This window comes from Macrobrachium rosenbergii, chromosome 2 (genome assembly GCF_040412425.1).
Source record: "Macrobrachium rosenbergii isolate ZJJX-2024 chromosome 2, ASM4041242v1, whole genome shotgun sequence".
Classification (NCBI taxonomy): Eukaryota; Metazoa; Arthropoda; class Malacostraca; order Decapoda; family Palaemonidae; genus Macrobrachium; species Macrobrachium rosenbergii.
In genome coordinates, this window is record NC_089742.1 from 38,682,782 (window position 1) to 38,695,685 (window position 12,904).

Genomic DNA, 12,904 nt, shown 5'->3' on the forward strand with positions numbered 1-12,904 from the left:
AGCTAGGCCTATTCGGGGAATCTGGGTTATCAGAGTATGAGTACGCTGGACACTTTTTGATCTCGAGATGCATTTTTATTTTACTTTTAACAAACGAGAAGTCTGAGAACTGTTCTTTTGTTCAAAGAACTACTGTTAAATTATAAAATAACTTAAATAATCCCTTTGTACATTTTTACGTCAAAGAAACATAAAGACGCCGTTTTAATCGATTGACACTTGGCAGTTTATGAATGGCCAAGAGTTTATTTGAGTATTTATTTGTAAAGTTTTCATTTCTTATCTAATTGCACCATTACCAGTGTTCTCGTCTTTTCTTGGCAAGCCACTTGAGAATGCTACCGTATGGTGTACTTTGTAGCGTAACTTGAACGAATTCTACCGGAAGAGCAACGAGAGATTATAGGGTACAGTGAGTGTATGGTTATTCTTCTAGGTTGTAACGCCACCAAATGTCTCTTTGCTTTTCACATACATTGCAGCCTAAGACAACACAGTATTCTTAAATGAAGCTAAAAGCATGAATGATTTGAGAGAATATGAGGAAATTATAAATATAAACAATGAACTTGATGGTGTTTACTACCGTACATTACTCACATTTGTTCGAACATTCAGGGAACAAACTGAATTTGTTTTTACTTTAATCAAGGTAAAGAACACATATTTCTTAATAAATATAATAAAAAACTAGATTCAGTACTCTTTATTATGGAAAATTTTGCTTGGAAATAACAAATCTTTCGCAAAATGTAATTGAGTAAAGGTTAAGCCATTGCAGTACATTCGGATATATAGCTAGACACAATAACGGATAAGTTTTGAAAACTTGTTAGGTGAAGGGGAAAAATAGTATACTTACGAATTACGAAGGTAATAACACAAAATAAAAACTCATTAGATAAGTTATTATTCATTTTTAGACTTCCAATCCTTCAAATACTTTAAATAAGCTATTTTGTTCTTCCGTTTTCCTTCATTCATACAACTTCAAACTGTGACGATAAACATGGCGCAGATTTGTTCTACCGATTTGCAGTGAATGGTTAAATTGATTGTTATTTGCCGTTGCAGTGATATTTTAAGAGCAGTGTTTGAGGTTCTATCGGTGAGTGACAATTTTGGAAGGAAAGGTTTCAGCAGTTAAGGGATATGTGGTGTCGTATAGGTCAACTCAAGTGTCGACATTTGTTTGGCGGGTAAACAACGGTTGCATCGTCGTGTTATTCCCAGATTCGGGTCGCGGAAACTGATCAGCCATATATTATTGCAGAAATGACGGCATTAAAATGATTACCGATGTTGATGTGCAACCGTCCCGGAGCTTGAATTAGCTTTGTCAACTGTGTAGGCGTCACCCAATACATTACCGTATCCCGCAGTCCGAATGTTGCATCATAGGCCTAGGCTGATCTAACGCTCCTCAAGAAATACCCGGACTACGTAGGCCTAGATTTATTCCTGTGTTTAGTGTCAGCAGGCTAATTTGGGTTTACATGAGTGTTCCGTCGATGACCTATTGTCCTTCAAGGGTCTTGGCTTATCCCAGAGTGTATGGTAAGGTGTCACTAGGTTAAGTAGGCCCATCGTAGTTCCAGGTAGCCTAGGCTCTTTAGTGAATAACAACCAAACCATTTTTTTTTTTTGTCACATCACCGTATGACATCTGCGACATCATCTCGATAATGTCCTGTGCAAGTGTACGTGGTAGGCTGTAGCCTAAGACTGATATGGAGCATTAGGCTGTGCCGTTCATCCCCAAGGGACTGGTACTAAACACGTCGGCGTCCATTTTGCATGTAAACTTGAAGTTGCTGAATCTTGAAGTGTGTGTAGGCCATGATAGGCTAGTAGTTTCAAGTTTTACTCTTAAGTTGTAAGTGTGTATAGGTGTTATGTATTTTGTAAGGTAAAAGTGAAGACTAGGCCTAATACTGAAAAACAGAAACACAATTCTGTAAATATCATAAACAAACAAGGCATAACCGTGATCAAAGGCACAAATAAAAGGGGGTAAATATTCAGACTGGCGAGTGGTGGGAACCAGGCTGTGGTAGTAGTCTTCAGTTTTAACTTTTTTTGTTCTTATTTATATAAGGTTAGTCATTGTGACATTACTATTTACTCTAGTGAAGGACAAGGTATCCCCCCCCCCAGCATGATGCAGGAACTTAGATTAAGTTACTGAGGGTAATGTTAAAATGTGTTTAGCTAGTTCATAGACGTTTCTTCAATTTGCTTCAGTTGGCATTTAAATGCAAGCCTTTTTTAAATTGAGTCCTTAGAGTCGTTGGGTGGTTTATGAGTCTGTTTTCAATCTTGGATTGCTTTATTACAACAGAAATTATGTGATTTACATTTGTTTTATAACAAGATTTTTGCTCTTGGTGAGCTCAAGTTTAATAACAAACTGAACAGCGAGAAGACTGGAAATCATTTCTTCTTTTTATTTACATCAATGTTTCAGGAATCCTTTCCCATCTTCAGGGCTATAAATAGAATTAATTTTTACAGTATTAAAAAGTATGCTAAAATAAGCTAACAAGTATAAGAAATCTAGTTTTGTAATATAACATTCGTTAAGCTAAAGGTAAAAAAAAAAATACAAAGCGACTTTAAGCCAAAGGTAAATTAAAACTATACATAATTCACTGAAATAACAGATAAAAATGCAAAAAAAAAAATAAAAAGGAAAGGGTTTTGTCGGACTTACTGTTAAGAGGTTTGGTTGTTAACTGATGGAGAGCAGAATAGTCAAAGACAATGTCAGAAAAAATAAAAGAGGGAGAGGGAGAGAGATGTGAGTAATAGGCAGTTAGGCAGTATGTAATGGTGTGGAAGTCGTTTGGTGGTTTAAAGAAGGCGACAGTTTCTTGATGTAAAGACATTCTAAAAGAAAGAGTGAAAGACAATTGGTAGTTTGACAGAGTATTTTGAAATTATTGTACGTAATGTCAGTTTTACGTGAGTTTGAAATGGTTCCTTATGGCCGAAAATTCTTTTGATTTTAAAATGCAGCCAGTGCGATAACTGACACCTTTGTGGGAATCGATGCAGACTTTCAGTAAGTGTTGGGTAGATCCGACGTAATTTCCAAAATTACATTTTGGACAAGTATATTCATAAACAACAAAAGAACGCATCAACTCTGGAAGGGCGTCTTTGAATTTAAAAAGTCTGCCTATTGTTAACGGGTTATTAAACACAAAAACTTGAAATTAACACGTGGGTACATTTGTTTTATAATCAGTTGGAAACATTAATTTGATGAAAGTACTATTGAATTGTCATTCTGTAATTATGAAAAGGTAGATATGCATGACATTCTATTCAATCAAAATGAATGTTAGCATGGATGGTTTAATGTAACAAGGTGTTTTTATTGCCTGGCCATAATGTTGATTTGCTTTTTTTTTTTTTATCAGCAGTTGTGGTGAGTGCATGCCTTTCCTGCTGTTGCCAAAATGCCACGAGGCCCACAGTCGTCCCCCACCCAGGACCTTGAAGCACGGTTCTCCGTCTTTCTCAATCCAATTCGTGACCTGACCAAAAACTGGGAAGTGGACATAGCCAAAGTAAGTCTTTGTTTCATTCTGTGTTGGGTACTTTAGTGCTATTGAGTACCTTAATGCTATTTATTAAATTAAATTAATAGTCTCATTATCCACGATGAACTTAGTTTAGCTGCAATATTTATAAAAAGTACAGTTTTTTCACACGGAGATGGTTTCAAGGTGTATAATCATGACCAAAATTTCCAACTCTTAATCTAATTAGGAAAGAGGTACAGTAGTTTTATTTGAAGTACCTCAGTTCTTCCACACATCTGTTCATACTTTGCTTGCATGTAAAATTAATAATGTATTTACTGATGTGCATCTATTGTCAGGTGTTCATAGTTAAGAACCTACTATGCTGTTTGTTTCTTATTTTTATATATATATATATATATATATATATATATATTATATATATATTATATTATATATTTTTTTTTTTATTTTTTTTTTTGCTTCCTTGGATAGTTCTAAGACCTCGGTTTGATGGGAGTTTAGGTAGACAGTGCCCAGGACAGAGGGGAAAAATTAACATAAAAATTGTTTAAGATAATGGTGATGCATAGATGGTTAGCATTAATAGTAAAAATGATTTAATGTTCATTTATTATTCTTACAGTATCTTGAAGAATACTTGGAAGAGTTAGCAGAGGTTCAAATTACCTTTGATGGAGGGGAAACCATGATGAATTTTGCTGAAGCAGCCATGCTTATTCAGGGCTCAGCCACAGTGTATAGTAAAAAGGTATGTCATGAAGGTGAATGTTTTTAAATAGCACTCTAGTCTTCACTCTTATGTACAGAAAATATGTTTTTATATACCATAAGTGACTTACCAAGCAATTACATAGCTAACAGCTTCCCTACCATGACAGACCAAAGATTCAAATTTTGCGGCGGCGCTACCATCGCTAGTGTAGGTGGCTTCATTTTCTGCCGGCTCCCGATCAACATGGGTGGTTTTTGGGCAGTACCTTCCCAAGGCCCTGTCTTGTTATAATCCTCAAATGAATTGAAGCAGATGCCTTTACAGAGTCCATTATCTGTGTCTTGTCCATATTGATGCTTGGGTACCATTGACTGTGACAGATGCTTGTCATGTGTGGTGGCCGTGACTGCCTTTCCTGTGGCATGCTGGTTGATAATTTTCATTTTGTGCCGTGAAATGATGGAATTCCTCTTCGTCACACCACCAGTAGGAGACTCACTTGGGTGTTTGGAAGACATGCTGATCTTACATAAATTTGTTTTAAACATTAAATGGAGAAAAATCACATACAGGTACTGTATTCCTACTTATGATGGGGTTAGGTTCCAAAAAACCCATCATTTGTTGGAAAAATCATATTCCTAAGATAGTCTAGCCTACACTAGGGTAATCTGTACCATCTATACATATATGGTAGTCTAGCCTACATTACACAGTATGCTCTGTATAGTAATTATTAATATCAGCTAATTCTGCAGGTTCAATGTAGATTGACTTATGATAATTCAGTACAAAGAGAAATTGAATAACACTAGCAAGGAGAGCCTAGCGTACACTATGGTATATCGTATACATGAACGGTAGCCTAGCTTACAGTATACTCTATACTTACATATACGGTATAGGAGTAATCATTAATATTAGCTAATTCTGCGGGCTCAGTGCAGATTGACTTATTATAATTCAGTACAAAAAGAAATTGAACAACAAGAACAAGAATCAGACTGTACTGTAAGGGGTACTCACCAAGATTCGGTCTGTTGTTGACACACGTGAATGGTGTCGGGCTGTTTTCTGCTAGGTATAACTGAAAATCGGAAGAGGAGGAGGATGACAAAGCTGCAGGACCATCATCTCGCTCCTCTTCAGATAGTATTTCTTCTTCTGTTTGTTCAGGTGTTTCAAGGAAATAGTTGTTATGAGATGTAGAGGATCGAGGCTTAAATGTGGGGGAAGGGGTGGCGGATGGTGATGGCACTGGACTGCGATAGATGGTTGTCACGTGCGATGGCTGTGACTGCCTTTCCCGTGGCATGCTGTTTGATAATTTTCATTTTCTGCTGTAAAATGATGGAATTCCTCTTCTTCATCACACCAACAGCAGGAGACTCATGTGGGTGTTTGGTGGACATGCTGACCTTACACAAATTTGCATTTTAAACAGTTTAAAATGGACAAAAATCAGATACAGGTATTGCCCTACTTATGATGGGGTTAGCTTCCAAAAAACCCATCGTGTGTTGGAAAAATCGTATCCCGAATATAGCCTAGCCTACACTAAGGTAATCTGTACCATCTATATATATGGTAGTCTAGCCTACATTACACAGTATACTCTATACATATATGTGTATTAATTATTAATACAGCTAATTCTGCAGGTTCAATGTAGGTTGACTTATGATAATTCTGTACAAAGAGAAATTGAATAACACTAACAAGAGTTAGCTTAGCGTACATTATGGTACGGTATATTGTGTACATAAACGGTAGCCTATCCTACAGTATACTCTATATGTACATATACGATATTATAATAGTAATTATTAATGTCAGCTAATTATGTAGGTTCCATTGTAGATTGACTTATGATAATTCAGTACAAAAAGAAATTGAATAACAAGAACAAGAATCAGACTGTAATGTAAGGGGTAATCACCAAGATTTGGTCCTTTGGCATACGTGAACAGTGTCAGGCTGTTCATGGCTACGTATAACTAAAAATCGGAAGAGGAGGAGGATGACAAAGCCACAGGAACATTAACTCACTCCTCTTCAGATAGTATTTCTTCTTCTGTTTGTTCAGGTGTTTCAAGGAAACAGTTGTTATGAGATGGAGAGGATCGAGGCCTAAAGTTGGGGAAGGGTTGGCGGAAGGCGATGGCACTGGAGTCGTCCTCTTGAAGTACTCCATTGTCGGTTGCATAGTGCGTTTTTTTAATTCATAAATGACTTTGTAACATGCAACAGCGTCTTGATGTGCACTCTCAACTTTAGTAAACCGTTCCAGGTTCCCATCCATTTTACTTGAAAGTTTCAGTCCATGTTCAAATGAGGCAAATACCTCTGCCAATGCTTTTTCATAAACTTTTGCTCTGGCTCTTCTTCAGTTTCTTCTTCCTCCTTTGCTCTTTTTCTCTCTTCAGCAAGTGTAATTAAATCATCTGCCGTTAGCTCTACATCTTGCACATCTATAAGTTCTTGGATATCTTCCTCGTCCAAGTGTCAAGATATTTTTATTAATTTCCACAACTTCTTCATCCTTGTCAAAACCTTTAAAAGACTTCACATGCACTTGTAGCAGAATTTTCCAAATCCCATTCGTACATTCTTTCTTTACCTCCTTCCACACCTTTTCAATATTCATAATGGAGTTCGGAACATTGAATTTCTTCCAGAAAGTTGTGAGGTCTTTCTCCTCATTATCCGTAGCCTGAACAGCCTGAGCAAACGTGTTCCGAAGATAATAGGCCTTAAACATAGCCAGAAAGACAACTTTAATCATCTCATTAATATTTGAAGTTCTGAGGATGGCCGGGAGCATTGTCTAGAATCAGCAGAATTTTGAAGGGGATGTTGTTTTCCCTACAATAATCTTTCACTTCTGGAATAAAGCAGCGAACAAACCAAGTCTTCGAACAGCATTGCAGTCATCCATGCTTTCTTATTATGACGGTAATGCATAGGAAGTGTATGCTTGTCAATTCTCTGTAGTGCCTCGGATTTTCGGAGTGGTAAATCATGAGTGGCTTAAGTTTATACCCAGCCACATTTCCCCCAAGCAGAAGAGTCAGTTGATCTTTGTATGCCTTCAGCCCAGGCATTGTTGTTGCTTCTTTATGGATGTAGGACTGTTGAGACATTGAGACATATGCTTCCAGTACAGTCCTGTTTCGTCAGCATCAAAGATTTGCTCCAGCAAGTACCCTTCATCATTGACAATATTGTGTAAAGCATCCTTAAATTTAGTGGCTCCTTCGGCATCAGTGCTAGCTGCTTCATTGCTAATTTTCACACTGAAAATTATGGAGGTTTTTGAAACAATAAAACCATCCAGCACTTGCTACAAGGCTTTTGTTGTGGTTATCATCATAGTTTTTCTTTAGTTCATCTAAAAGCATGCGAACCTTTGTTTGAATGGTTAAGAGGGTGAGTGGCATACGCTTCTGTATTTGGCCATCCATCCACGTGACCGGTAACTGCTCCATTTCTTTCAAAGGCCCTATCTCTTTTTTGATATAACCGTCAAATGAACTGAAGCAGATGCCTTTATAGCATCCATTATCTGTTTCTCGTTTTTAAGGATGGTGGATACCGTTGACTGCGATTGATGCTTGTCACGTGCAATTACCATGACTGGCTTTCCAGCGGCACACTTGTTGATAATTTTCATTTTCTGATCCAAAGTGATGGACTGCCTCTTCTTTTTTGCACTGCCAGCTGGAGACACTTGGGTGTTTGGCAGACATATTGATACAAATTAAAGTTCTAGAGTTTACTTACAAATGCGCAAAAATCGCAAACAAACACTGACCTAATTTTACTTCCTATACAGCGAGAGCAAGTGAGGTTGGCTCATTGAATGAATGTACCTACAGTATTCCAGCCTCTCGGGCCAATGTATCATACACCTTACGTTGCTTGATTGTACGCTGTTGCCTGTACCAGTCGGTGCGAAATTTAAAGATACTTATTTTGAAAATAGTGTCATATTGATATTAATTGCTAACCCCATCAAAATTGAATTATCGTCAGATGGATTATCGTAACTTGAACACTACTTGTACTAAGTACACCGACACATCTTTACTCTGAAGACAGCGAGCACAAGTGAGGGATCAGTCAGGGTGAGTGATTCACACGTCCCAACCTCTCTTGTCAACATATTGTACCGTACGCTGTTGCCTGAGCCCATCATGCGAGATTTGCAGTATTTGTTCTATCGGTATCACCTTTGTAACTATGGTAACTTGTATTGCCATTGTAACTTCAAAATATTGCAACTCGAAACATCGTAACTCAAGGACTACCTGTGTAAACAAGATGTTTTATATGTGCATGAACAATAGTGCTGTATTTCAGAAAAGTAAAGGCCTTTGTATATAGTACCTCATTTCATTGAAATAGAAAGAGGCATTATCAGCATATTTGAACTGGCATGAAAACTTTTGTTTGTTATGTCTTTTTTGAATAAGTTTAAGAGGTAATGGTATAACTTGGGTAATTAATCGTAACAATGCTAAAAAAAGTTTGCATGTCCAAATGTATCACGTTGGCCCCCCAGTACAGTACACAGTACAGAGAAGCACTTCATTGTCAAACTATTTTTTATAGTTAAAATGCTTTCATACAGTATATTAAAATTTTTTACTGTACTTATATGAGATTAATGAGGTTACTATATTTGACTTTACTATGTTTTTGTGACAGGTGGAATTCTTGTGGCAAATGGTTCTCCAAATGCTGGATCTCTTATCCAGTAGACGCTCTGTAGAGGCATCGGAAGGTGCTCCTGGGGCAAAGGAAGGTGGTGGAGGAAGGGCAAACTTGGATTGCTACGCGGGATTTTACTTCTGTTGATGAAATTACTGAAGGAAGAAATATTGATATGAAAGATGACGATGACGAGGAGGAAGAGGATGGTCGAAAAAAAGGTTTTAAGTAAGTGTACACTTTAACACATTACATGAATTCGTTAAAAGCACTTGAAAAGTAGTGGTTTCATATCTCTAGAATGGTTCAAAATTCACTGGTTTCTTTTGGAGGTTGATATGTAACTTTGATCTCCCATAACTGTATAATTTGTATGTTATTTTCTTGCCTTTTACCGTGATATGTAACTTTGATCTCTTATAATTGTATAATTTGTATGTTATTTTCTTGCCCTTTACAGGTTTTTACCAGCTACACCTCTCCATCTGGTAGAAAAAGAAGGAGAGAAGTCCCAACATCGTATAAATCTTTTTATGAAGAACAATGAAATGTTTGGTGCCAAAGATGACTTTAGAATTAATCGCTCATATATGACTTTAAAGGGAATGTTGTGCTTAGAACTTCCATCAGAACTCTTACAGGACAACGCTAATCTGCTAGCAAATATTTTAGAGGTAAGATATATAAGTAATTATGGTATATAATTCATTTAATTGAAGGTAGATTAGAGGTAAAAATGTAAGTTAAGCTTTAAACCCACCACTTGGTTTAATGTCCAGGTCAGCCTCCATTCATTATTTCTTTTACTATTTTACATATTTTGTGCACTGCAGGATGTATGTAAGGTATTTTGATAAATAGTAATTGTTTTTTCTTTCTTTCTGTTTCTATTTTAACATATTAATCAATGCCAGTTTGAGAAAGGTTTCCTGAATATTTTTTATTTAGCTCACCTAAGCAGAAAGTGTGTTTTTTTTTTTATTTAGGGTTTGTTAGGTATTTGTATGTATGTTTGGCATAAACATTTTGCAATTTTTACTTCTCCGGAACCAGTGGCTCATGGTTATCTTTTATAAAAGGATTCTTGTTTGTTCAAAATATGAGCCTCTCCCTTTCCAAGGGGAAATAATAATAAAACAGTGAATGGATTTGGGTTATTGAAATATCTTGCCTCAAACTATTGGGCCAGAAATAGCAACACTTACATGAAAGCTATCTTTTGTAGTGTATATTGAAGTTCGCTCAAACATGGAGCCTGGGGGCCAGTGTTGGGCAGCAGTAGAGGGGACCAAAGTTTTGCGTAAGATGATGTCAGAACAAATCTTTAAAAAGCCTTTTCAAGAACAGCATGGCTGAAGTTTGTCAAATTAATTGCAATCATCCTCATGTAGTGTAGATTCAATTTTGTCCAAATCAGGTTCCAGGGGCTGGATCGCCAAAGTGGGCACACTCCTTCACTCAACAGAGCCTCTACGCACTTGTGTAGGATATAGTTGCTATATACTGCATGTAGATATTCTTCTTTGATAGCTAAATTGAAATTACTACCGATATACTGAAGTTATCATTACATTATACGAAAAATGTAATTTTCTCAGTGATAGTAGGGTTATGGATTTGGCTTATAACTCCAAAACTGTGGCAAATTTTTTAATAAAATTATCTGAGAATACAGTCAAGACGTGTAAGAGTCCGTATGTGAAATATCAGGAAAAATTTGGATTCTTTGAATTTTTTGTCAAACGCTCCCCTAACCTGACAGAGGAGTGCTTCTCAGCACTGGATGGTGAGAGACTTGAACAGGAAAATGTTTTAAAAGGGAAACATACCTATGCCATTTCTTTGGGGTTTAGGCAGGTGTGGGTGACTTGAATCCCAAGATATCATAGAAGGCACTACTGCTTGCACTGAGTGGTTGGTAAGATAAGGGTGACTTGAATGAGCTTGCAGGTCCTGCTACCCTGCTAAAGGAGAATGCTGAGGCATGATTAAGAGAGCATTCTTCCCTGAAGGTCTTCACAAGGAGGAGTGATACACAACAGTAACAATGAAAAATGCTCATTCACATAGTAAAATATATAAATATAAAGTTGGAAGTGGAGAATAAGGTAACTGTATTGTGAACCAAGCGGAAACATTGTTTATTCTTAATTATTGAAGATGAAAAATTCACTGTGAACTTGAACACAAAAAATATATATATTTTTTTCTTTTTATTTCCCTTTACCTCCTCCTACTTCTTCCTAATGGACACCATATTCATTGGAAACTTGAGTATTAAGTCAATGGCCCTTGTGGGGTTGTTTCATATGAATAGGTTTCATCTTCTGAATGATAATAACAATGGAGAAGCAAATCCACAGTTATGTACAATATATATATATTTAAAGATAAATCTGTACAGATAGCTTTTGGGAATCTGTTCGGTTCCCCTTTTCAATAATAATAATAATAGTGCTTTGAATTTGGTAACATGAACTAGTGATGGGTGCTTTTAAGTCTTTAACCTTTAAAATGGAATATACCAAACACTACTGAAATTAGTGGGGAAGTAATAAAAATCTCCAAAAGATGATTTAACAGGGGCAAAAATTGCTTGACAACATACAGCCACACCAAAAGAAGCAATCTAAGCAAGGTTACAAAATCAATTAATCAAGAAAACTTATGGAAACCAAAGAAAAAGCAAATACTCACAGTAATATGTCAGCAACAAGAAGGACATTGGATTGTGAGCTGGGCATTTGCAGTAGAACTTTCTTTTTTTTTTTAGCTTTTCAAGCTGGTGTGAATGGGTCCATTTTTAAATAAGGTTACTTATGAGTAATGAGTTTTTTATTTATAAGAAATTGTATTGCAGTATACTGTTTACTTGATCTTTTCAGGAGGAATCTGAGGATGATGGTGATTTACCTGACGCTCCTGTAGATGATGCACCACCATCACCAATGGAATGTGCAGAACCTGAGATTGCACCTCAAGAAGGTAATGCTATTTTTCATTTAATACCTGTGTGATCTTCAGAACTTTTTGGGGTTTGTTGATTTTCATAACATGATATTCGAGAGTGACTAGATTCATTTTTGATTTAGACTTCCTATTGAGAACAATGTGATATATTCAAAATGCTATGTTCCACAATTTGTAATGGTATTCTAAGTTTTATGTCTTTGACATGAATTGATACAAATATTTCTTACTACAATGTTTTGATAGAGAGCCCTGATGCAGCTAATGAAAATGAAGAGGCAGATAAATCGCCAGATATGTGTGAGCCCCAGAATGAGAACCCACAACCAATGGAATTAGGTGGTGAAGAAAAGGGTAACAAGGATAATGAAGAGAAAGAAAACAATAATATTGATGTAATTGATCTTCCAAATGGACGGTAAGTACAGCATTCACAGTTGCTCGCCATGAAAGTCTCTCTAGACAAGTTTCAGAAATTCAATGTACCTAAAGTGTTTTTAACATATTGCACTGTAGTTTTGGTGTATTCAGGTCAGTATGATATTTTTGATAAGGTATAATGTAGGATACACATGTTTACATTGTTAATGTTTTTAATTTAACAAGCTTTGGAATTGGGCTGGCAAGACATTTGTTTTTGAATGAGGGCCACAGTGGAGCAAGACTAAATTAAGAAGTTGGACAGGAAAGCATTATAAGACCAAAGGTAACTGATGAAGGTTTAACACAAAAGGCAGCTATGGTCAAAAGAACCAACTTATTAGGAGACACTAGGATTGTCTTTTAGATAATTTTACTTGAAATTTCATGCTGTTGCTATTTGCTGCCAGCCAGGATGATCATGGTATACTAGAGCTCTCCTCAGTCAGCCTGAATGGTGCTCGGAATATTTGTTAAACCCACATAAAAAAAAGGGATTCTTCCTTTAAGGGAAAAGTGTTAATTGTGAAAGCAA

At 36.5% G+C, this 12,904-nt stretch overlaps 1 protein-coding gene across 1 annotated transcript in view; it reads left to right on the forward strand.

Moving 5' to 3' along the window:
- The first annotated feature begins 984 nt into the window (after positions 1-984).
- The window catches only part of LOC136842846 (condensin-2 complex subunit H2-like), a 68,048-nt gene continuing 56,128 nt past the window's right edge, over positions 985-12,904 (forward strand). The window contains 8 exon segments of the mRNA XM_067110720.1: positions 985-1,108; positions 3,426-3,575; positions 4,177-4,302; positions 8,977-9,092; positions 9,094-9,207; positions 9,440-9,653; positions 11,865-11,964; positions 12,196-12,367. Of these exon segments, the coding sequence (XP_066966821.1) occupies positions 3,465-3,575; positions 4,177-4,302; positions 8,977-9,092; positions 9,094-9,207; positions 9,440-9,653; positions 11,865-11,964; positions 12,196-12,367 (953 nt within the window). The 5' untranslated portion in view covers positions 985-1,108; positions 3,426-3,464.